The 26,280-nt window shown below is 44.7% G+C and overlaps 1 protein-coding gene across 2 annotated transcripts in view; it reads right to left on the reverse strand.

Moving 5' to 3' along the window:
• The window catches only part of TPD52 (tumor protein D52), a 472,585-nt gene extending 447,279 nt beyond the window's left edge, over nt 1–25,306 (reverse strand). Inside the window, exon 1 of one of the 2 annotated variants that reach the window (XM_069621248.1) lies at nt 24,726–25,306. In XM_069621248.1, coding sequence (XP_069477349.1) covers nt 24,726–24,885 — 160 coding nt within the window. In that variant the 5' untranslated portion in view covers nt 24,886–25,306. The remainder of the gene's footprint in view (nt 1–24,725) is intronic. The other variant, XM_069621249.1, reaches the window with a different exon arrangement.
• Between the last annotated feature and the right edge of the window lie 974 nt (nt 25,307–26,280).

Raw genomic sequence — 26,280 nt, forward strand, 5'->3', positions numbered from 1 at the left:
GCACAAATAATTCCATTTGGCCTTTGCAGGCTAATTCCGGGACTCCGACAATGCGTATGTTGTTTCTCCTGGATCTCGATTCTAAATCCTCACATTTACCTTTTATCTTGGATAGTTCTCCCTTCAGGTGTCCCGGTCGTGTTGATCGACCTTGTCTTCAGTCACACTGATTCTGGCTTAAGTGTCGGTTATCCGTGTGCTCTCTTTCTCCAGCTTTGATTTGAGTGACCCAATTTTTGCTACTATGTCATCTAGTTTGACATTTATCAACAAGAAACCGGTCTGTACCTTTGTTACTAAGTGGTCTTCTCTAGAGGTGACGACCAACGTCGATGGTGCATCAGTTCCCGGGATTGACGATTAACTCGCCATTGGGGTCTGCAAGTTGGAGAAGGAATCCATCCAACCTTTCTACTTCCTGCCTGCGCTTTTTGACATTGTCACCGAGATTTAGCAAAGAACATGTCCCTTACCAACCAATCGGATTTCTTCAGTTGTTTCCACGGGAAGAGGCAGGTATTTCTTGGAGTTTGTAGTTGATTAGATATACCTCCTCCTCCACTGGTTCCAGTGACAGGCTGTCACAATCCCCAGTAGCGTTGTCAGAGAGGGCTTTGCTCACCCCTTTCCGAGTCACCGTGGCGGCTCACACTGTATTAGGGTTCCATGGACCAGCGGCATCCGCCATACAGCCTCTGGAAAATATGTTCAACCATGGGGGCACTCTGTCTAAGCTTTGATATTGGTGTTCCGTACCGATGGTGCGCACATTCAGTGCGTATAATCACCTAGCAAACATACTGTCGACCCGTATCCCTGCCGGGCGGGAAGGAAAACTAGGCGCACCCGGTGGGCGGAGGACTGTTGTTCGCCGCCCTTCTGACCCGTGAGCAGCAATCTCAAGCAGTGCTTACTGACAGTCGCAGGGAAGCGGGATCTTGATCCTTCCCTGGGATGCTCAGTTGGTGGCTCCTCCCTCTTATAGGCTGTCGAAGCCACACACTTTTCTCACGCAGGATGAGGTGGGCTCCAGCTACTGTACCCTTCGGTCAGCCTAGAGCAGGAAATCCCACGGCGTTACAGCACCCAGGGAGCTCAGGGCAAGACAGTCGCTGCACTTTGTCTTCCTGTACGTCTCCTTCACACGTTTATGCAAAAAGAAAGCCCCGATCTGGATATTTTAATATAAAGGATTTTGCCCGAGACTAAGCTTCACAGTTAGGCAGCCATCTCCAGTGCTGCTCAACAGTACCCCCCTTTTCTCAGATTTTCTGAAATTGGTGTCCAGAACCCCAGATTTGATATGTGAGTCGGGAACATTATAATGACAATAAGCCATTACCTGGTTTGGAAACCTGGAAAGGTTTTCCTTGTCAAAGGACAAATGCTGTGTCTCATCCCACTGGATCTCCTCACCACCCTGGGCCTGGTCTCCTCCCAGGTGATACTCCTGCAGTACACCACCCCCAGGGTCAGGATCAGGAAGCATCTGCCTTTCCCAGGCCACCTGGGAGGAGACTTTAGGCATGGTTTCAGTGAGGGATCTTGAAACACTTGTATATAGGCGCGTTATAAATGCCATATCATATCATATCACAAAAAGCAACACACAATCAAGACAAAGACAAGTCACAAACTGTCTTAAGGTTTGGGGACTACGTCCTAGAGAGGATCCATGATAAAGAAGCATTTGGACAGCGCTACAGACCTCTGTTTAAGTTATTGAAGCGTATTGGCTCAAGACCAGCAGTCCTACCAGCCCTGCCTCCTAGGAACGGTACTCGTCGACCACCTTAAGCCAACTCCAGATGGTTATGCCCTGCACCTGAGGGAGAAGACTCTCTAACTTCAACAATCTGACCAGCAGGCATGAATAGAAGAACAAGTGACATTCATATTGACTCCCGAAACCTCCGAAAATGTATGGGGAAACCTCCACATACTATGGAACTATGCCTATTTTTTCTGGAACATAAGAGCCAGAAACAAGGCTAGAAGTACAGCCAAGTGTGAGGTCCATCCAAAGGATTTTTGACCATTCCAAGTGCAAAATGAACTGTAAGATGTGTGTTGGAGCAGTAATTATGTTCTACATTTTGCTGTGGATAAGCCTTCTCAACGTTTTTGTCTTATTGAATTCAGGATTTATTTTTATTCCACTGGAAATCCCATTGGATGACATTTCAACCTTAGATGCATCACATACTCCAAAACCAATACACAAAAGGGAGGTGCGGGCAGCTGATGTGGGAGGAGTCGTAACAAAAATAAGCATATATCCAGTTATGGCAATTCTGGACACACCAGTATTAAACCTACAGAGGGGCTAGTATGCAACTCCAGGTACATACACTATCGGTAATAGATGAATCTAGGCTAGTGACACCCTAAGATTCACAACACAGACATGTATAGGCACTGTAAGGAAGGCATGGTATCAACAGTAAGATAGACAAAAGTGACCACAGTTCAAGGATGTTTATTGAACTTCAAAAAGGGTTTGATAAACGCCTATCCAAGCCTAAATCTACAGATGCGGGCAAGCTACGACCATCAAATAAAAATAAGGCAGTCCTAGAGGTGTCTTGTCAAAGTAAAGGGCCTATACTAAAAAAAAACATTGCCAATCCTTACATCTAAATACAAATAGTGTGGAGGAACAATATTATGAAAAAGAAAAGTGTTCAAAATGATATGTTAGGTTGTTCAGGCCTTTGGCCCCTCTTCCTCACGTTTTCAGCACGTGACAAGGCAGCTCACTCAAGCGTAGCACAGTCTCTGGCTTCTTTAGCACAAGGATACAGTTCAATCATTAGCATCAGGGCCTAATGATACGAAATAAACAACAAGTTCTTCTTGTCCTTAGATTTGTATTCACTTTGGGTAATTCACTATTCACCCCGGATCCACCTCAGCCGGGCTCAGATCCCTTTTACAAAAAATGCTCTCCTTGGATCCCCCTAATCCGGGCTCAGATCCCTAATGTTCTCATTGGATTCCCCTTATCCTAGCTCAGATCCCTTTTACAAAATGTTTGTAGGATATTTGTCCTTGGGTGACTTACGGTTCACCCCGGGTTCCCCTCAGCCAGGCTCAGATCCCTTTTACACAATTAGTCTCGCTCAGCCGGCCTCGGACCAATTTCAATTTACTTCAAGTATCGAAGGCTTTCGAAATGTGCACAGGGTTTGGCTTGACCCGTCGCATGACCACTTTGATTTCACAATACCTCTTTGTTTAATATTTGTCATCTTTTTGTTGGATACATAACAGAGACCACTCAGTCTATGGTATAATATCTTTAGCTTCAAAGTTCCATCACTCACCTGCTGTTTTAATTATATTTTCCTCGCTCATCACATAGGCTACATGCACAGTTCTCTTCAATATTCTTTATACAATGTTGCCGCTTGCGACCTTGGTTTCCACACAGTCTTCCAAACTCACTGGCTTTGCTGCCTTCACAAGTCCTGCTTTGTTGTAGGAATCAAGGACAGTACCAATCCTCCCCGCCTTGACTGCTGACGCAGGAGAGCCCCGGGTACCTCCAACACACAATGCAGGAGTCTTCAGCTTTGATTCCAGGTTTTATGTTTCCTATTCTCAAAGGCTCATGAAAGATACAGCTTTTCGGTGAAAAGGTCAAGGGTACTTCCCTCCTTGCAATCTTCTTCGGTCTCACCGTCGTCCGCTTTGTATTAAACTGTCATCTTGGAACTGTTGCCTCCTCGCATGCTTTGCCTTGCTCAGAGTGTGCTTTTGTGCTCCGCTTTTTATCCATGTGGGAAAGTGTGATGGAAGTCAGGTGTGTGAAATGATCAGTAATTGCCTGACCCTGCCTGATCATGGTATTGGGACACGTCAGGTATACGGCTCGGGTGTTAGTCAATTTCCTTTCACAGTGAGCTGTCCGTGAGAAAGTGTTTTTGTTGGAAAAGCGGTGGGGATTGACTTCCTAAGTATCCTACTGGTAGGATGGGATAAAGATGTTACAGGGAAGGGGATACAGTGTCTCGCCATCCGGTGTCCCACTTCCACTCCCAGAAGACCACTCATCCAGAGGATCCTCCTTTACTGGTCCACCCCCAGGAACTGGATCCAAAAGCGATGGCTGTGTCCTGGCCACCTGGATGGGAGATCCCCGGGGACTAGAGGGTGAGGCACCTTCAGGTTTTGCACAGGACCTGTTAAGATCCAAGATAGAAGCTTTTTCTCAAGGAGCATGGTTAGATCCTGAAGATGATCTAGAAAAGGGTAGACAACATGGCAGCCTATGTATGTTTTGGAAAACATTTTGATATCTTTCTTTTCTATAAGCAAAAACCACTGCAGTGGTTAGACTCAACCCTCTGGGAGCATTGCCCTGTTCCTTTATTGAACTCACCACCAGAGTTTAAGGCGCAATTCCCTAACGTACCAAAGCCCAAGGAAACGGAAGGATGCATAGCAAAAAAAGGATGTTTTTTAAATGTACTTGTTTGAATCAACTATTGATTTTTACAAGAATGATATTGTATCGTCTTTGTCTTCTAAAATAACAAGGTAGCGAAAAAGCACCAAAAGATAACCATCAGTCGTTTTCTGTAGTCTGAGACTTAGAGCTTTGTTTGGAAATTTCTTAATACATTCCTGGAACTGGTGTAACTTTTTTGTAGTCAGGGGCAGGTGAATTGTCAGTTTGTTTTTCTCTGCGAGTTCTTGGGTACAAATCCAGTCACGCTCTTCCAGCTTCCTTTTGATCTTTTGTGGGTTGTGAATCAGGTCTTCTTCAGTGCATTGGGTCGATGCCAACTGAGTCTTCATTTCGTTTCCCCATTTATTCAGCATTTTGCAGCGCCCTCCTTGCCTCTCGTTGTTTATCAGGTTGTAGATCATGGGGCTTTCCGGCATCAGAGTTTTCCTGAAGAGCAGAATGCTACTACACTCCATCGTGGCTTTCAGCTAGAGCAAACTGGCTCAAGGCCAGTGCCCACACATGCCTGCTCCTTTTATCCTCTCTCTTTTTTCTTGAATACCTACTGTGCACTTCTGAACGAGGTTAGTACCTCCCTCAAATGATTGCTACTGTGCTACCCTTGGGATCCTGTGTTCTCAGCCTACCTTTCTATATGGCACAGTATAACAGTATATAGCATAACATCCTCTACTCCAGTAGAATGCATCTTAGCACGACTATCAACATACGTCCCACTGCTGTCACTACAATTAATACTGGTAACTATGGACCAATTTAAACATGTACCCTGCACTACCCGCCATAGAAACTCTAGGCTTCGCGCCAGACTCTCCACCCTCTACGAACCGCAGTTACCTAGTAATGCCTACTTGAACCGTCGCAATATTCCCAAAAAACAGACTAGGAACTCAACGCATCCTAACCCACAATTACCTGTTCGCACCTTAACAAAAGAACCCATCCTGGCTACCTCTAATACCAACTGTCTACCTAAAACAACCTCCATAACAGGAGCACTGATCAATGCTAGATCAGTCGTGGCCCATGCCACCGAAATAGCCAACCTCCTTACATTAGTTAACTTCGACCTCCTAGCAGTCACAGAGACCTGGCTACATGACGCAGCAGGTCCAGCCCTCTACCTAGCAATACCCAAAGATTACCAACTACTAAGACTAGACCGCCCGAAAGCCATAGGTGGTGGCTTAGCTATCATCGCCAAATCCAACCTGAACGTAATATTAACAACACTGCCCACCCTAAAATCCTGCGAACTCCTGACTGCTAAATTACCGATATCCCCATGCCAAACCTTAACTATCCATCTCATTTACAAGCCACCATGGCCCTTAGGCCTATTCGAAGAGGAATTATCTAGCCTCTTAGCGAGTAACACAAAATAAATCTTCCCAGACAATATTTGGTGATCTTAACCTAGGTCTCAACGACCCAGACCACTAACAAGCGCAAGTTATTGCTACCATGTTTGAGGGACATGGCCTCACTCAAAAAGTTCTCGCCCCCACCCACGACAAAGGGAGAATATTAGACTGGGTAGCCACTTCCAACTGCCCTACTACTATTACCAAAATTACACCCCAGCCTTGGACTGACCACTTCCTCATCAATTTCTACTTAACATTCAGTAAGTTGCCCAGAACTTAAAGAACAATGGCACCATCTGTTCCCACAAGATCCAGAAAAAACATCACCCCTGACAATATCTTACCCCTGCTCCTCCCTACCATTAATGCCTTGCCAACCGATTTTGACCCAGACACCATGGTCAAAATATACAACGACACCATGGCCATAGCCATGGACACCGTTGCCCCACTGAAGAACTGTAAAAGTAAACAACAATCCCACCTCAATACCTGGTTCATCCCCCACCTAAAAGAACTGAGATTGGAAAAAAGGAAGCTTGAAACTGTATGGCAACACACCCCTACAGCTGAAAATAAACAAACTCAAACTATGCGCTACTAACTACAAGAAAGCAATCATCCAAGCTAAAAAAGACGTCTACAATGGTAGAATCTCCAAAGCATGCTCCAATACAAAGGAATTATTTGCAATCCTGCAAGAACATGAATCTCCCATACCACCACCCGATAACGTACCCAAAGACAACAATGGAGTACCAATATCCAAAATGCCCTCGCAAATAAAGTGAAAACATTACAATCTAAAATTACTATAAAAAAGCCTTGCTCCCTCTTAGCGAAACACCAAGTACGCCCACGCCCAAACCTAGCCTAACACCCTTCAAATTCATTAAAGTCTCCACTCATGAAACTGAAAAAATCATTGCCTCACTAAAACCATCCAATTGCAAGGGCGATTACTGGCCGGCCCAGATAATTAAGGATGCTGCCAGAGACTTAGCCCCCTTCATCACTAAACTCATCAATGCCTCCTCACCTAGCACTGTCCCAAGCAGTTTAAAAGAGTCCTGGGTTCTTCCCCTGCTAAAAAAAACAAACCCTAGACCCCTCCATCCCCACCAACTATAGGCCCATCACTACTGTCCCTTTCCTCCTAAAGATAATTGACAGAGTGGCCCATCTCCAAATCCAAAAATACCTGGAGACGAACTAAATCCTTGGCACTCGCCAATCGGGCTTCAGACCTCAGCACGGCACTGAGACTGCACTTATAGATCTTAAAGCCCAAATCGATGAGCTCAACGACAAAGGTAACACAGCTATGCTACTCCTCCTTGATCTGTCGGTGGTATTTGACCTAGTGGACCACGCAGTACTCTGCAAACACCTAGTGTCAGCTGCTCACTTCTCAAGTGAAGCTATAGCCTGGGTCCAATCCTGTCTTGACAATAGAAGTATGCGAGTCTTCTCCACCTTAATAAAATAAATAAACTTAGACTCTGGAGACCCTATCAAGACAACATGTGGAGTCCCACAGGGCTCCTGTGTCTCGCCAACGATGTACAATATCTTTACTAAACCTCTGTTCGACAAATTGGACAGACTGGGTGTCACCTACACAAATTATGCAGACGACACCCAGATCCTCATCCCCCTTTCGGGCAATTTCACTACGGATACAGCTTTAGTAAACAAAATGTACGCCCTCATTCAGGCTTGGATGGCAACCCATGGCCTCTGCCTGAATGACGAAAAAACAGAGGTCCTTATTCTAGGCTCACCGAACAACTTAAAAAAACTCGATTCCAACTACAGCTCCTTCAATATCGACGGCAATATCATACCCGTTGCCAAAGAGGTGAAGACCCTTGGTTTCTACCTGGACTCCACTTTGTCCCTAAGGAAACAAGTGAACTTCCTGGCCTCATCCACCGCCTATACTGGTAAACTTATTAAAGCATGCAGACCCTTCCTCTCACCAGTTAGCTGCATCATCCAAGCCAATGCACTGATCCTCTCGAAATTGGATTACTGCAATGCACTTTATGCAGGCGCAAATAAATACATCATCAATTAACTTCAAACCCTGCAAAATAACGCGCTCAGAACAGCCCTGAACCTCCCAGCCAGAGAACACATCTCGAATGTGCATAGAAATTACAACTGGCTAAAAATTAGCGATAGGATCACCTTCAAAATTGTCACTCTACCATTCAAATGTCTGAATAATGCAGCCCCCCCACCATACCTTAGGGATAGAATAATAAGAAAAACCGCTGCACGACCTACCAGAACAGCCAACTCTTTCTGCCTCCAAACCCCTAGATTCCGACTAAAAAAAACAGGAGGCAATAGCTTCCCTGTGCAAGCAGCTCAGCACTGGAACGCCCTACCAGTTGAACTAAGAAGGGACCAGCCCTACAACAGCTTTAGGCACCATGCCCGCACCTGGCTTCGACGCAATGACCTTTGAAACCTGCGACCATGCGTATTGTGATCTGATGCCATATGTACCCCTTCACACTCACTTGTAAAATGTACATTATTGTATTTACTGTTTATAATATGTTACCCTCTATCCTTACATGTAAAGAATGTACATAATTTAATATATGATACCAATAACCTGTAATCTGCAACCTGTAACCAAGCTCTAAGTATTCTTGTTATTCTGCGCGCCCAGCTACCCAAGGGTTTTCTGGCGCCCTATAAATAAACAAACAAACAAACTCATCTCACGTCGAATAGATGGCATAAGAGTTGACTTTGGTAGGTTTAATACTGTTCTCCAGAAATAACCTTCCAATTTCTGCCAAATATCCTTGGGGATATTTGGTATAGTATCTGTCCCATACATGGTTGATGGAACCACCTTTGTTCTATAGAACTTTATTGCTGGTAGGAGGGAAAAACGGCCATATTTTTTGTCCACCGCTCGGGTTTGAGATGCAAGTCTCTGTGTTCTATCCCATAGGTCTCGCTGAATTCTATCTTTTCCTTTCGAGCTTTCTAGCATGACTCCTAGGTACTTTAATTTCATGGACTTTCCCAATATGAGAACCCTCAAGATACCACCTTAGGTTTTCTTTTCTCTTGCTTGATTTTTCCAGCAGCATGACCTTTGTTTTTTCCTTATTCATTTCCAAATTGTTCTGGAGAATGTACTCCGAGAGATTGTCGAGTTGCCTTTGCAGACCAATTGCCGTATGATCCAAAAGAATCATATCAGCTGCGTACAGCAAACCAGAAACTGCCAACTGACCGATTATTGGTGCAAATGATCTAACGCTGGCTTCTGTTTCTTTTGAAGTCGCCAAGGTAAGTGATGAAGAGTGCCAGGGCTAAGGGATACCCTTGTTTGACATCCCTTGTAGTAGGATACCCAGTCCTGTTGGTTTAGTCAGACTCTCTTTTTGGTGACAGGGTGTAGTGCTCTTATCGGGTCAAGAATCACCTGGGGGGCAGTTCCAACCTGAAGGTTTGGTCCATAATTTTCCTCGATCATCCTGATCGAAAGCTTGCGCCAGATCAATGAACACAAGGAAGACCCTTGGGCTGCCCTCTACGATTTAACTTTTTATGATGCTCAAGAGCATGATGTTCACCGTAGTACCAATGTTTTTATTGAAGCCCACTTGAAAGGGATCGGCGCTAGGCAAATACTTGGAACCTTGAAAGTAGTTAAGAGCCGAATACCTTCCTGATTGCATCAAGTAATGCAATCGGCTGTAGTTTCTGGGGTCCTCTTTATTGCCATTCTTGAAAATGGGGACCACCACCGATGAAGCCAATGATGACGGAATGGACTTCAGGTCCTTGCACCTTTTAAATACAAGACTGATGAAATTTGCCCACTCGAACTAGTTGTTCTTTAAGTCGATGTTTGTCAACCCATCCGGGCCAAGAGCTCTTGACGTTTTTTACATTTCGTATGACTTCTTCGATGTTACTTCTGTTACTTAGATCTTCCCAATGTGCATCGTTTATTTCTTTTGGTGGTAAGATGTTACAAGGAGGTAAATGGAATAACTTTTTGAAGTTTGATATATTCCTCCCCACCTCCTACACCATTCTGTGGTGTATGATAAAACATTCTACGCCTCAATGACAGAGAAAACATGGCAAGACAGTGCCTCTGTACACGTCATGTGGGGGGATGAATCTTAGCAAGCACATGGAAGATGTAGCATGTAGAAATCCACAATTTATGTTTTTCCTTAATCAAACTAATTTTGGGAGAATGTGTAGTTCAGACCGTTTATCTGTATATCCAGATTGCGAGGTCAAGGAGGGTGGCTTATGGTGGACAACTACACAGCTTAAAGCAATAAGGGATGGTAAATATGAACACATTTAAAATGCTTCAGGCATTCCAGTAGGCTGGAATCTTGGCGGCAATGAATGTCATAAAAGGCACCAAGGTTTAAACGTAGAGACTTACACAGGTTGGGCACACAAAACTTTTCACAAATCTATGGTATTTCCATAGACAAAGCATGCCAACTAATGGCAAAGCAAGCCCCTTTGCATGAGGTTGTTAGTGAAATAGACAAATGGGGTAGGGCAGGTAATTGGTCAGCAACTCTAGACAGAATAGGTCACCTGAAACCGTGGTCGAAGAGGGAGGGGACGTTTGGGAGCGGTGCTGCTCTAGTTTTAAAAAAAAATGCTTTAAAAAGAAACTGTTCGGGAATGTTTTACTTTTAAAATAACAGTGTAGGAAGAAGTTTAAACTTGTACTTCAGTGCACTGCACTGTACATTCCCTTAAACAGCAGGTGTGTTTGTTTGAGGGTTTGGATTGCGTGTGGGAGGGTGGGGTGGAGATGGAGTTTGTGGGGAGCGGGCGCAGGCCAGCAGAGAACACAGTTCCACTTCTTCTTTGCGTACACTTCCACCACTGCCTAGAAAAGGTTAGGGTCAAAAGAGAGGTAAAAGAAGCTAAGCTTACCTGAAAGAAAGTGGTGCTGAACATCCAAGGCTTGGCTGAACTGCCCATTGGGAGGAGCCATTTTGTAGAGGAAGACAACTTTATTGCATTGCATCAGGAAATCTACAAGCTGAGAGGTGTGGTAGTGGATCTGGTGCAGATCATCCAAGAAGACTTGGAAACATTACAGGATTAACAACCAATGGTTGGACCTCTGAAGATCACAGACTTCCTGGACACACTCTCTACAGGTTTTCCAGACTAGTCTGCCATCACATGGACAGAGCAGCTGACAGAACTGAATCTAGCAAGACAAGCTCAAAGACAGCCCATTTCAGAGACCACCGACACTTTGCTGGGTGTTCTCAAGAAACCATTCCATGAAGTATCGGCGTGGGACAAAGACTCATTGTCATGGATGTTGCATGGGATCTTGAACATTCTTGTGCCAGCAGACATTCCACTGTTGTGTGAAGAACTGCAGTCCTGGGGCATCATGCACCTAGTAGACAAGCAATGGATACAAACCATCTAGGAGGTGCTCTATACCCACTGCTGTGTGACTCGTGAGGACTCTACAGCACAACTGTATTGCCTGAAAGACTGTATGGGAACACCCCATACAAGAGGTCATGACATTCTTAAGATCAGCCCATGTGAACACAATTCAAACTCAACCAAATGCACGCTGATTGCAAATCAAATGGAAACCTTTGGTAGCTAATTTCTACTACTACCTAATGGATCTTACGTTGTGAAGTTTAACACTTCATGGTGTGCCATTTTGGGATTTCCAGCTTGATCACAGATTCAATGGTGGATAAGTTTTGCAACATCATTCTTCATCTACCTTTGCGGACTCAACTAGTGCTATTGAATTGGCCTGAAGTGCAGCTATCACCTCTAAACCTCCTGCTGTTATCACTGAGACTGGCATGCCTCCTGGAAGTGAAGATACACATCACTAGCACCACAGAGACATTCATAGGAGCATCAAACAGAGGACTGCAATTGGCTAAAGACCTACTGGAGAGAACACCAGACTGGTTAAAGGAGATTCAAGCCCTGTTGGAAAGCTCCACTCCAACAAATGGGAGTTCCATCCTGCGATCCTTTACGAACTGGCTGACGAATACAGTACTTTCTTTCATTCCATTGAAAAGTATTTTGCACTTCTTTGGAAACATAGGCTTGGGATTAAACCTGTGTTCTACATCCTCGCAGTTGGGTTCATCCTGATAATCTTTTTATTTAGTTGTGACAAGTAGCAGAAAATGTGTTCAATTCACCAAAGCTGTAGCCTGACTAATAGAAGAGAATGTTTAGAACCTTTCGTGTGACGAACATCTAATCCATCTCCGATTCATCAGCGACCATCAGAGACTGGAAATTGTCTGCTGACCAGAACCTGCTGTAGCCGACTCTTCTCAAGAAAATTATATAATTATGTTGTAATATTTAGTAACCAGTGAAGATACTGAGCGAACACTTATTAGCAAATAAGTATTATGTTAGCTATGCCATAATTGGCTCCCTGCCTCACAAGCGTCTGGCTTTCACAAATCTGGCACATGCTCCATGTGCCCAGATGCACCTAATGCGTAATCAGTCACTTTCAATGACAGCCATTGCCATCGGATTGAACAAGTCATCAACTGCAGAACAAAATATGTTATCTATGTAATCATATGTGTATGTAAATTGATGTACATTGGGAGTACCATTAGGGAACTGAGAACCAGAATTTGCAAACATCTAAGCCTCCTAAGCTCCCAGGATGCAAGATGTCCACTGGCCACCCATTTGCAAGAGAGGCACCAGCTAGACAACAAAGGCGGCATACGATTCATCAGGATTGAAAGTGACCAGATAGGAGGTGACCGTGAGTTAGGACTGCGACAACGGGAAGCAAGACTAATGTGCAAATATAGATGTGTCAGCAAAGGTCTCAATACTGACCATGAATTGAATGTTTTTCTGTGAACTGTGTCTATTCTATCGCTACATTGCATCCTCCTCTCGTCCCAATTGACCTCCCAACCCTGCTTTTACCATCATTCACCTGATATACTCTACAGGCCAGCTGGCTGCATGTAATGCTACCAACAATAACCCCCCTATTCGACCCTACTGACCTCTCCTGACGCAACTATCACCCACCCACCACCAAATCCCCCGTGCAATTTTTGCCTTGATGATGGTCAGAAGCTTGGCCACAACTTAGCAACATGGATGTGTTCCTAAGCATCCACAGGTACGGGTGCATCCGCACCACCAATCTCCATAAGTCCCTCTGTTGCAGTCCAATTAGAGGCACTGCAAGCACATGCTTACGCCATGCACCATTGGATGCGGTTTATAATGCCCCCATAAACCCCAGGCTACGTTATTGGTGTTAAGGACCTCACCCCTTGTTATTGCCATCCTCTAACCATGGTCTCTGTGAGAAACCAAAGGATGTCTCACCGACTAGTCCCTTGGGATCTCTCATCCAGGTGGCCGGGGCACGGCTATCGTTATTGGATCCAAACCCTGGGGTTGGACAAGTGCGGGTGGATCACCTGGATGGGGGGGTCCCTGGGGAGTGGGGCACCCAGAGGAGAGGCGCAGTATGCATGTTACCATTTTCCTGTAGAATACCCTCATTCCATGTGCGATCTAGGAACTTTATCTCCCCCCTTTCCTACACACACTCTGCTGCACAGAAAAAGCACTTCAGGGAAAGGCAGACACGCACACAACCAGTCCGTTTGACATGTCCCAACATCAGGGTCAGGCAGACTCAAGCACTTAACCTTAATGACTAGCACCTGAATCCTGTTACATTTCCCCACTGTGATAAAAGGCGGAGCATGAGAGCACCCGGAGAGCAAGGCGAGAAGGGCAACCGAAGCGAGCAAGACTAGCAAAACGGAAGGGCAGGAAATCCCAGGAAGGCGACACGACTATGAAAGCAGAGCAGACGAGACCAGGTGAGACCAGGTGGCGAATGAAAGGCTGTGGTCCTACCCGCTGCAAGGTGAAAGTCGCTGCAGCATCTCAAAGGAGCAACTCCCTGCTACTACAGAAGGTCACAGCGGTACCTTCTTCATGTGCAGCGTGAGGACTTGAAAGGCGGCTAGCCGAGCTGGGCCTAAAGCCTTGAAAGAATGGAAGGTCTTCATAAACTGTATCAGCAGCTGCCGGTGAGTGAAAAGGGAGACCGGCTTGTGTTGATAAATGAAAAGGACATTAACATTTGAAGTGCTCATTGGGTTGTCGAGAAACCGCAAGCGAAAGCACATTGTAGCAAGAATGAAGAATGCCGAGATTGTACGTAGGAGAGAAACCGTGAAAGAAAATAACTAAGAAAGGAGGCGAATAGTCAAAGTGGTCATATGAGGATAAAGTCAAGGGTAAAAGCCCCCTCGTACAGTCGAAAGTCTTTGACAAAAAGCAAAAGGAAGTATAAAGCTAACCTGAGGAATTATTAGCCCTGTGATGCAAATTAAGAACTGCAGATACTAGAAGGCCTCGTGAAAGAACTGTATCCAGTACTGTGGGTTGCACGTAAGATGGCAGCAGTGAGAAAGGGAAGTTTCATTGTGAAAAGTAAACGCACTTTCTACAATATAACAAAGTGGCCCGGAGCCTATCGGAAGTCTCTGTATCGAACTGGCAAGTACTTAAAAGTGAAAGCGTGAACGATTGCAAAGTAACACATGTGATGCTGGCAGTCTGAAGGCTTGCGCCCGATCGAGGGAAGCCAGAACTGCCTACAGAGGAAGGTCTAAGCCCGGAGGAGGGGGACTGGAGTGAACCGGTGAAAGGAAACCAAATATTTGTTTAAAAGGACAATAAGAGATCCTGAATGCTATAAGCTAGTAGAACTGGTGAAGTTCACTGACCTGTCATGTGAAGGCTACAGTGAACATGACGGAGGGATGCCGAGTGACAGAACAGTGGTGTAAAGACGAAGGTGAACCCAACAAAGGCGTATCACGAGAAAGCAGCGGAAGAGGGGAATCTAGCATGGTGAGAGCTTGGGAAGTCTTGTGATGCCAAGCAAACGACATTGATTTGAGGGATTGTTAGGCAGAAACCTGTGCAGTTCCCTTTGGGACCACTGCAAAAGATTTAAGACTACAGGTGTTGGCAGTAAACCCACTTGGTAGCAGTCTGCACCGCACAGATTCACTGTGGTAGCTGTGGCTGAGCAGCCAGACTTCCCTCAAGAAGAGTTAGGCAGTATACAGAGAATACAGAATAGGTACAGAGACACCGTAGCACAAGCAAACACTAACCAGAGCTAGGTGTAAAAGTATAAACTTATTTATTAAAGGTACACTCATAAATTACACCAGCACACTAGAAAAGATAAGAAAGTCAAACACAGTTACTATTACTCATATCTACATCCCTAATCATTCGTTGGTCAATTCTAAGTTAACACCACTTATTTCCAAACAGAGGTGAGCGCTTAACGTTAGATGACACTCCAACAAGTATTACCAAAAGGGAGGGAAAAGGCAGAAATAAAGAGCAGTAAGGTAAAACACTTTTCACATAAGGTTAGCAAAGGCAGTCAATGGTGGAACAAGGAGAATTAGTTTGGGGCCCGCTTTAGAGGGAGCCAGGCGAAAAATGTGCCCAAGATCACACAATGTCATCAGTCTTTGCAGGTGAGAGAAAAAGGTTCTACTACGGTTCTGAAAAGTTTAGTTAGGGTGTCCCAGGCCTACCCAGGTTCGAGAGCCGAGGGCTAAATCTACCTCGTACAATCGGTGGCAAGGGAGGCCAGGCGGATCACAGTACCTTTAAAAGTGGAAAGATTCCTCCAGCGGTGGTAGTCGTTCCTGGTAGTGGGTGCAAGTCGCGGCGTCGTCCCGAGGAAGAGGTGATCTCGACGGGGAGGAAGGCTGCAGGTCGTTGCACTACCAGGGATGAGGCCAGCCGTGGAGTTCTTCGGTCACAAAGGATTTTTACCCCTCTTTCGCGGTTGAGGTAAAAAGTGGTATCCCGGTTGCCGGGGTGCTTGGCACAGGCAAGGCGGCCACGAGATGCTTCGGGACGGCGAAAAGAAGGCAGCAACTGGTTGTCCCCACCAGTTAAGGGAAGAAGACTCTCCGGCGGGAGATCTCCTCTGTCGTCGGAAAAAGTGGTGAGACGGTTCTGCAGGGCTTCACCGGTGGTGTCGTCTTGGCAGGTCAGCTCGACTTTTCCCTCTTCGGCTTCTTAGGTCCTGTGGCGACTTCTGAAGTTCCAGTCCCCAAAGCCCTGCTTTTATGCAGCAAACCCCCATTCACCCAGCCTAGCTGTCACTCAAACATGCTAAGTGGTGAGCCGGCCGGCTCACCACTTGGGCCAACCAGGACGGAGTGCGACTTGAGTTACCAAGGTAACTCAGTCCAGGGTGCCTAATTCCCCCTCCACCCCTCCTAAGTACCCCAGACAGAGTGGCACCACTTTGGAGGGCTTCTGTGGAGAAGCCCGCCAAAAGTGGAACAAAGGGCTCCACTTTGGGTCAGAGTTACAGAGGTGAACACCAATGCCATTTTAGAATCAAGTTTTGGCAAAAAATACCAACCGGAGTTATAATAATAAAGAAATAACCCGGCGGTATGTTCAAGGCTACCGTAAATAAATAAATAAAGGTATTAGCCTAAAACAATGGGAAATCCCATAGGAAAATATTCGCGGTTGAATATAAAAAGTAGTTTCCACTGCCACCAGCCAAAACTCGATGAGGGGGGACGGAGACGTGCCCCCTCGACTAACAGACCCCGGGGCAATGGAATTGCCCCGGCCAGTACGTCCACAATATGATGGTTTGTACTGGTTCTGTTTAGGATTTGAGACTAGTAAAGTCAATGGTGACTTTACAGACCCAGGGAGACAGTAGTCAGTCCCAGGGTATGGAGTCTATGTTGGGGGGTCTCTAGGACACCCCTGGGTTACGGCACTGAGGGTGCTGTGTAACCAATCTCACAAAAACACATGAGGCCCTATGGAGTAAAAGACCCCATAGCCCACTCAACACAAGGCAAACCAAAGAAACACACTTCAAACATGTCCAAGAGTGAGGGTAAAAGAGTCTCACTCTTGGCAGGAGAAAAAAATAAACCCAGAAAATCCAGCAAAGCTACTGGGGGACTCAATAGGTTAGGAAATTCAGCCTAAACAGAGAATTCTCCCTAACAGGGATCCTGCCTTTTCTGAAGAAACTGCTTTCTGAAGCCTATAGACGCAACTGTTCCGCCTTGTCCCGTGATGCAACATGGGGAAGGGAGTGTATTAGTTCAGCAGTCCTGAACTACCAAAACTCTTATGGAAATTTCAGTTTGCAATACACTCTTTTGTTATACACATCATTGTCCCACACTTTTGTTATATAGAGTAAGGATTTGGTAATAGGTTTATTAGTATAGGTCATTTTGTTTTAACACGTCACCTCTAGGACAGCGTTTTCTTTACTTTGGTGATCGTAGCTTGCTCCCATCTTAGATTTAGGTTTAGATTAGGTGTTTTTCTCACTCATATGCTGTTCAATAAACCCCCTTGGATTGTACTCCTTGTGTCTGCCATACTTCTGATAACCATGCCTTCCTTACCCCTCCCGCACACACTAATAATCAGTGCCATATCAGCCTAAACGGTTCTTGTTAATAGAAACCCACTGTCAAGGTTTCCTCATTAAAAAAAAGAAATTAAAAAAAACTACATGGATCCTTTCACATTCCACTCATGTGATTCAGCAATGAGCCATAGACCGTCATGTTGCACCTAGCACGCTTATCCCATTGGATACCACCAGGACAAATCAGAACCTTGCTTTGTCACAATTCGGGAGGGGGGGGGCTGCGGGTCACTTTAACGTATGCGTCATGACACAGCATCATTTTAGGACTACCTTCCCACTGCGCCTTACCTAAACGATAGGGGTGGCACACAACTATACGCCCCCCCCGACCCCGTCCCCCTGGTCAGGTAACCAAGGATAGGGGTGGCAAATATTCAAACCATCTCTCCTCCCCATATCGCTCCTCGGGTATATTCTTATTTTCCCAACAGCTAGGACCTGCCTCCTTATGTGCTCACTAGTCACTCCATGGGCATAAACATGTCCTTCCTCCATGGTCCAAACCCTGACCTGGGTTGTTCTTCTCCGCACCACGGCCCTGAAATTAACAGTTGCACCATTAGGCTCCCTGCCGCCTCACCCTTTAACTGTAATACTACATGGCTATAATTAACGATTGAACACCATGACCCCACAGCATGTACAACTATAACATATGTGTGCATCACATGTCTGTATCTCGCGCACATTCAATTCATGACATGAGAAACAACTGCCCAATGGGCAGCGCTGGTACTTACACCACCCTCAATTTTTTTTTACAGGTCTATACAACAGGAGCCTATTAACAGAGCTCATCAAATAAAATATATGATTTGTGATCAGCACACACGGTAAGACACACGCATCACGGCTCCCTATCCGTAAACATACAGCCTGGCATTAATCCCTCCATTATTAACCACAACATCTTTTCTTCTTCTTTCTCTCCCCCTCCCCCTTTTCCTTCCTTGGTGCTACGATACAATTTTAAAAACAACATGTTTCTTTGTAATGCATGTGTAATCATCCATGCTATATGCCTACCTAACTGTAACAACTCACAATCACTGTATTCATGTCACTCACAACAACCAATGTACACCTGGTTCACACCAATCTGTATAACACAATCTTGTACACAATGCCTGTAAATTTGCCTATTGAAATCTCACGATTGACGAAACAATGCAATATTCTCACCTAAACTATATAAATTCACTGTCCAAAACACTGCACTTGTCACCTCCACTCGGGTGATTATTTTCCTAAACTGCTTATGCATCACACCTTTTTCTGTCACCGCAGCCTTAAAAAAGACCCCTGTTCGGTCGAAACACGTGTCGGCTGAGTGTATTAATAAATCACCAACGAATATAAAGCAACAAGACTGCTCCAATTCTTTGTAAAATCTGTATACAATCATACAAAAAGTCAATACTTCAATAAACCAGCGTCCAGGTGATACTGGTTCTTCAACCCTAATTCAGTTATGTTTTACATGATCTTTTGTCTCTTCACTCTCATTTCCATGACACCCATGATACCTCCACGGTTTGTTCTATGGCTCATGGGAGGTGACATGTAATTTTGTGTCTAACCATGACTGCCATATGCTCAAAGTGGCATATTCTTGGCCAATAGATCAGCCTCAATGATAATGCTTTCATGTTTAGTCAATGTAAGATCTGCCTAAGCAAAGGTAAAATGATATTACAGCCGTGTTCTGTGCGAGAACCTGGGACGAGTGCCAGTGACCTCGAAGTGAAACACTATAGTCTTTTTTCTATAAACAAAGCCATCCACTGCAATACAAACCTTCGAAGAAGAGCACCAAGTGTCCTTGACAGAAGAACGCTCTGGCTGCTTAAATACAAGCAAGCCTTCTAAGTGCAAGAAAAAAAGTGTAAACAATGTCTCAATGACACACTACAGACTTTCTGGCAAGAATGCCAGATGCCCCTGTAATAGTAAGCAAAAGTGAGACAGCAGTTATTTAAGGAACTACAATGAATTAATGAACTACAACACAGCATGGCATGATCGAAGTGGCGGCTTATTACTTTTAACACTGATTGGTTGAAAATGACAGGTGACCTCAGCAGCTTATTGCTTTTTATACTCATTGCTAGGCAATAACAGGTGACTACAGCAGCTTTCCGCTGCTTAACACCGATTGGTAAGCAGGGACCTCAGGTTTCTGGTGCTTATACTGATTGGTAGAAGGGAGGTTGAGCAGGGGGCTTAGAATATAAAAGGGCACTGGTTTTGAGAGAAGCAGAATCTATTCTCAAACCAGGCAGGAAGAAGTGGGGGCAGGAGACGGATGGAGGACTGAAACAGATTGGAAGCTCCTTTCATCCAAACCAATGCAGGGGAGGGAGGAATCTACCTTCTTTTTACTGGCTGGAATTTGAAGCCCATGAAATTACTATTTTGGGATTTGAGTTTCAGAAAGTCTCTACTATTAACTTTTTGAGTATACTATTAGTGCCTCTTGGCATGACATATCAATTAATAATAATTACTATCGAGGATATCCACTGTAAATATATATTGCATAACTGATATCACCTTTGTTACAAAATTTGCAAACCAACAAGGTGCAATAAAAATCTTTTCCATATATAACATCAACAATTATGTGTATAATTCATCTAATGCACAGGACAATACATAATCATCACCAAAACCTTATCACACAAACATTGAACTATAAGCAATTATTATACAAATATACATCAAAATAAAAATAAAAATATAAAAGGGCAAGAAAACGCTCTTGTAAGGGATGCACAGCCACCAGCTACTCTATATTCTTAACACTACACGCGCCATCTAACAGACAGAATTCCTAATCCTGAGATAACACATGAACCTATTTGTTGTGTCAAATTAATCTCCAATGAACAAAGTTCCTCATCAATATTGTGTCCATTAGGAACCTTTGTTGCCAATTGTACTATATACCGTGTCATTCTGCCGAAAAGTGTTCTCTCCCACCCCCTAACATGAGTGGTACATTATCTATTGCAAAGTATCAAAAACTGGAAAAATCACCAGCATGAGATAAATGTTTGGCAAGAGGATGAGTTTGGACCCGATTACGGGTTGGTCGGTACATGGTAAAAGTGCTGGTAATAATATTCACAAGGATATTTTCCGGACTGGCCTACTACAATGTTGTCAGTAGGGGTGACGGATTTTCCTCCAACTAAGAGCTGGAGGTAAATCTGACCCCTACCGGCAAATAAATGCCTGTATTACCAGCACGGTAATACCGTTGCTGGTAATTGTGACAAAATCCCCCCATGCAGTTCTATTGGAATCCGTGAAAATTGACACTTACCGTGAATAAAGGCACTTCAAATCTGCCGATATTACCGGCAGACAAGTACCGTTACTTCTGTTTGCCGGTATCCGGGAGGTATTACAGCTGGGATACTGGCAAACCCGTAATGAGGCCCAAGATCTTTTTTTACAGTTCTCAGATACTCTAACACACATGTTTTCACTGCACATTTTGTACTGCTCGTATAACGTAAGTCACAACTGCATGAGAGCACATAAAGTAATGTGCACAACTGAATGTGATTCATGCAAAACTTTCAAAGATTTATCCATTCTGGGATTAGCCTATTATGTGACATTTACACCACAGTTACAGGGTTTGCATTTCTAACATTTGTAAAAGCCCAATTTATCATCAGATAACCATGAACCAGTCTTGTGGATCTCATGTTTCCTAAACAGATTCTGAGATAATGCGCCTCATTACGAGGCTGGCGGCCACGGAATTACCGGTGCCGGTAAGGTACCGGCACTGTTCATTCCGGGCCGCCACATTACGAGTTTGCTCGTGGGTGGCGGTATGCACGTCTGTGCCAGAACAGACATGCATATCACCACCCATCATTAACGGGTCCGTTGTTAGCATCCTGCCCATTCCCATTCAGCCCTATGGGGGCTCGAATGGCAATGGGGATGTACCGGGTTCAGAAAAAAGGGAATTACCAGGCCCGCAAAAGTCAAAATGGCTCGGTAATTCCCTTTTTTCGGGACCCGGACATGAGTTTGGAGGCAGCCATGCGGCTAAGAACAGCATGGTTACCTCCAAACTTGTAATGAGGCCCAATGTCTTCAAGGACCTTGACTTCTTGAACATCATCGATCCAGGATTATAAATAACCTGAACCACGTCAGGATCCGATCTCAAAATAGGCTAATATGTATTAGTTATATTAGTTATCTTGTGAATATTGCTGGCTTGATATGTACATATAGTAATAAATAGATGTTCTCCTTTTGCATTTTTGGCTTCCGATGGGCTATCAACAATGCATTCTTATCTAATCAGCACACTATTATGGAGGTGCAGTCCTCCCCCCCCCCCCCCCGACAAAGAGGACAAACCAGTTCAGGTGGGTTCGGAAACGGAGGATCCTCCTTTATTTCGGTACAGTGATTCATGAATTCTGTCACCACCACATAACTCCGCTCATCTCTGCGGCCTGGCCCCAATCATAGGCGCCCTTCTTCCCCCTGCGCTTGACTTATGACCCGCCCTCGATACATTACCAACACTCTCTCATGCATGAAGACAACACCACTCCTTCCTTTACACACACACCCACCTTCACACACACTTACACACACACACCACACATGTTGGATAAACTTTATCTCTAAAACATTTAACCACAAATCTTGATTCCTTTAAACAATCTATCTCCTTGGAACAATGTATCTTAGTTCTAATAAATTCTCTGAAAGGGATACTGCATTACAAGGTGTCTGGTTGTGCACTTTCAGCAGGGAGAACTGAATTGATGTTGGTCTTTTTACGATTTACTGTACTTGTCAAGTTTGTATCCGCAACATTTTTCTGCAAATCCACAAATACTATCTGCTCAGAACTGAAATGTTCCAAAAATATAATATTGTGCTCCTTATTTTGATTATTCAAATAAACTCCTTCAGTTTGTAGGAATGTTTGTATTTTTTATAAGTTTACATTCGAGGCTCTCGTTAGTGCAAAATACTGATCTAACATCCCTATTTATATAATCCCATGCCACAATTCTGGGCGATAAAATAGAAAGTGTGATTTTCAAAATTCGAAAATGTATTTAAAAGAATAAAGTAACTTCAACTAAGGGCATCTCCACCTTTACCCTGGGAATCACTACAATGTCATAAATACCCAAAACAAAGAAATTTTACTTGCCGACAAGAATTTCGAATGTGATATATATATATATATATATAAAAAATCACTCTAAAATATCCTAGGCATCTTAAATAGTTTTACTTCTATCTAAACAGCGAAATCGACTTCAATGATAGTGTTTCAACATGAGGCAAGTGTCTTTAAAACATTACATTTTCTCCAGTATCAAAACAAGGATGGTATCGGAGAAAGTTACCTGAACAATTAACTTTTTTTTTTTTATAAAACATTTTATTCGTTTTCAACATAGGTAGTGGAGTTTACACATTAAACACTACATGGTAACCAAACAAACAAAACAAAACCAGTCCAATCCATACCTTAGTACAGTACTGTTCAACCACAACATAGTCTGAGTCATCATTCAGTACGCTTTTAAAAGATAAGTCTAGTTTCCATCTTCCCATTTCTGCCAGACCTTTTTCGCTTTCCTAGGGCAACCTCTAGCTGTATAAATGTGTTGTTCTATCAACATACAGACGTTCACATCCGCTACCCATTGCGCAGAAAAGCAGAACCAAACCAGATCCCGACAGTTTTGCTATGTTGCGCTTAATCGGTCCTGTGGTCGTGGAGAGAAATAGCTTCTCAAAGCGTGTTGTTTCCCCCCTCCTCCTCAATGCCCTGTAGCATCATATTAGGATCTTTAGGGATGGTGTGGCCCAAGACCGCAGTCCGTTTATTTGTACTCTTTGATCCGGGGGCAATCCCACAAGATATGGAAGAAGGTGCCCTCTTCCTACAGACAGCTCAGACAATTGGGAACTGTGGCTCAATTCCACCGGGACAGTGCAACTCGCGGGTAGTATACACCATGTAGGATTTTTTGCTGTACCAGTTGGAGTCTAGCAGAAATCGCTGTTTCCCGTGGGTATATTGGAGCTGTCAACCAGTCCTCGGGCTGTAGAGGACCAACATCTCCCTCCCATGAGTTTCAAGTTACCTAATTCAGGAGTAGCAAAGGAGGCTAGGGCATTGTACATGACAGAGGAAGGATGTGGGCAACACTTTTTTAGCTTATGTTATGATTAAGTGTGCATTTTAGGTTTTGAAGTCACAAATATTTTATAAATATGTGAAGTTAAATCTGCAATTGTATTTTAATCATGTTGAAAGCTTGATTAATTCAGCCAAAACAAATGAAAAAAAACACAGAACGTAACTATAAACAACAGGAGTATATTCCCTCCGAGTTGCAGGTAACATGGGATGGAAAGACTGCAAAACTCAAGTTGTCTATGACATTGAATCATGATTGTAGAGGTGAAATGAACCCGTTGGTTGGTTGAAAGGCACCCATCTAAAATGTAATGCTCTGTATGCCCCCTCAGAGTCCCTTTTCCACCAACAGTAGGTAGGGCAGGGGCGCCTGGGCGACTGCCCATAGCGCCATTAGCCCAGCGCTACACCAGCTCGGGGGAGTCTTTCAAGGTCTCCCCCGAGCTGGCGTGGTGGGAGAAGGTGCGGCAGGTGCCCTACTGAAATTAATTGCGCCCGGGACGCATTTAATAACAATAGGGCGCTTATGCTTTTGCATCTGCGCCGATTGAAAAATGTGGTGCCCCTGTATGACCTGCAGCGCGCAGGGGGTTGTTGGCGGGTGCCACATTTTTGTTTTGATGCCTGGGGCTCTGCCGCTGCTAAGGCCGGCCCTGGTTAAGGGAGCCATAGGGGATGCATAGACAACCTGGGCCACATAAATCCTGGGTACATGGGACTCAAACCACATCTCACAACATTGTCACCCTCCTCCCCTCTCCACACCAGAGACCCTGGAAGGCAGAGAAAATGCTGGATTACACAGGTGCGAGGCCAGTGGGATACAACCTGAATATTCCCTTGGCTACTAATGTCTTCCTGTGTAAGGCACACACAACACAAATATACTTCCTGACTGATCCAGCCAATTGAACCCTGGTGCTAAAAGAGAATTAACTTGAGGGCTGGGTGGCTGATGTCAAATGCCGTTCTGTTAAAATGCATATTATAAGCGTATGGACAAGAAACCATATTAATTATTGAAGTTGTAATTTCATTTTTTGCAACAGGAAGCTAGAGCCTGGTTATTTCCTGCTCCCTCGCGAGTCTAGAGTAGTTTAAACATTAGCAAAGGACAGCTGTTACCCGATATCTGCGGTGTTGGAGATCCCGGGGGTGTGAGGTTTTCGCCAGGCGACAGAAAAAGATAATTTCGATTGACTCCAATGTCGAAATCAAAGGGCGACTGGTAGTCTTCTTGTAGGTCCATTTCTCGGGAATCCATTCCATAAAAACCAGAGAACATGATGACCCCGTCACTCTAAAGTCGCCCCCACGGCGCGCTTATTTAAAACCCACTACTCATCCCGGCCCTCTGGTTCCGCCAATGTCAGGGCAGCTCCATTCTCTTAAACGCGCAGGATAGGACACTCGCAGAAACTCAAGCAGTCTCTCCTGGGGCCCTTCAAATTCACACGACTGCTGGGTCCAAAGACGTCCTGCTTAATAAGTAATCTTTCACCGAATGCGCGTCCAGCGACAGGCACTCTCCCAACCTTGGACTGCACTAACGTCTGTAAACCAACAACAACACCGTGCAGCTCCACGGCACTGCAAAAGCTACAAGAAGAAAAAAAATCAAAACAACAAATGCTCCTTTATTTAAAAGAAATATGAAGGCAACTCTGAATCCGGGACGTTTTTCTGTTGAAGACTTTGTCCTGTGCATAAAAACACAAAGAGCGCTCTCCGTGGCTATTCAGAACGCATGTCAGCTGATCGCAGCCGCTCCAGGATATCCGTAATCCTCTAGGATGCAAAGGGTTTAAAAAGCAATGATAATCTTTCATGCATGCCATCTGTACAGTTCGCGTCGGTGCCACGACGCCTGGACTGCAGCAGGAACACTGGCAGAGCGAGCACGTGGTCTTTTATTTGGTTTGTGAAATCACTCAGCCCTCGGGTGTATCTCTTTTCTTCAGTGTTTAGCCTCAATATTGCGTGCATGTTACTGCAGTAAAGAGAAACCACGCTCGCTGTTTAATGGAATGTGGCAATGCTTTGACAGGCCAAATAAAACAATATGCATTTGTCGTGGTTTCTTGGGCTGCAGGAAATTGACCAATCGATAGTTGAGTGCAAGGGATCCTGTTGCATTTTATACCAAGGTCACTGCCTTATCAAATCGTATGCACAGAATGTGCATGCGCTAGAAGCAGGCCCACTTCCGAGGAAATAGATGTGCGGGGGGAGGGGGGCCCACTAGATACCACATCATACCAAAATGGTCGCCGTCTTTTCCTTGTGGCTTTCTTTTTCATACACTGGCAATGTTGCAACATCTGAAATGTCAGGAATGATTGTACTCTAAAAAAAAGCATGGTATGCATATTGTTGATGTACTTTGATGGCTCTTCCCCCTATTCTGGGGGCAGAAAGAATAATGGGCTTTTAAGCAGGAACTACTGTTTGTACCTTCCGTGAGTAAATCCGACAGGCCTTCTTGTTCCAGGAGCCTGTCTGCATTGCAATATTCCCCTATTGTACTTTTGCTTTTCAGTCCGTGCTAGGGGGGTGTGGGGGGTGGGTGGGTGCGTGTGTATGCGTGCGTGCGCCTCTGGTGACAAAGCACATGTCTACGTGGGTTTTTCCCTACCCTCAGGGATTTAATCCCTTTGCCACATGGTTAGTCTGGGGTATT

This window comes from Ambystoma mexicanum, chromosome 5q (assembly GCF_040938575.1).
Source record: "Ambystoma mexicanum isolate Mex_15411 chromosome 5q, UKY_AmexF1_1, whole genome shotgun sequence".
NCBI lineage: Eukaryota > Metazoa > Chordata > Amphibia > Caudata > Ambystomatidae > Ambystoma > Ambystoma mexicanum.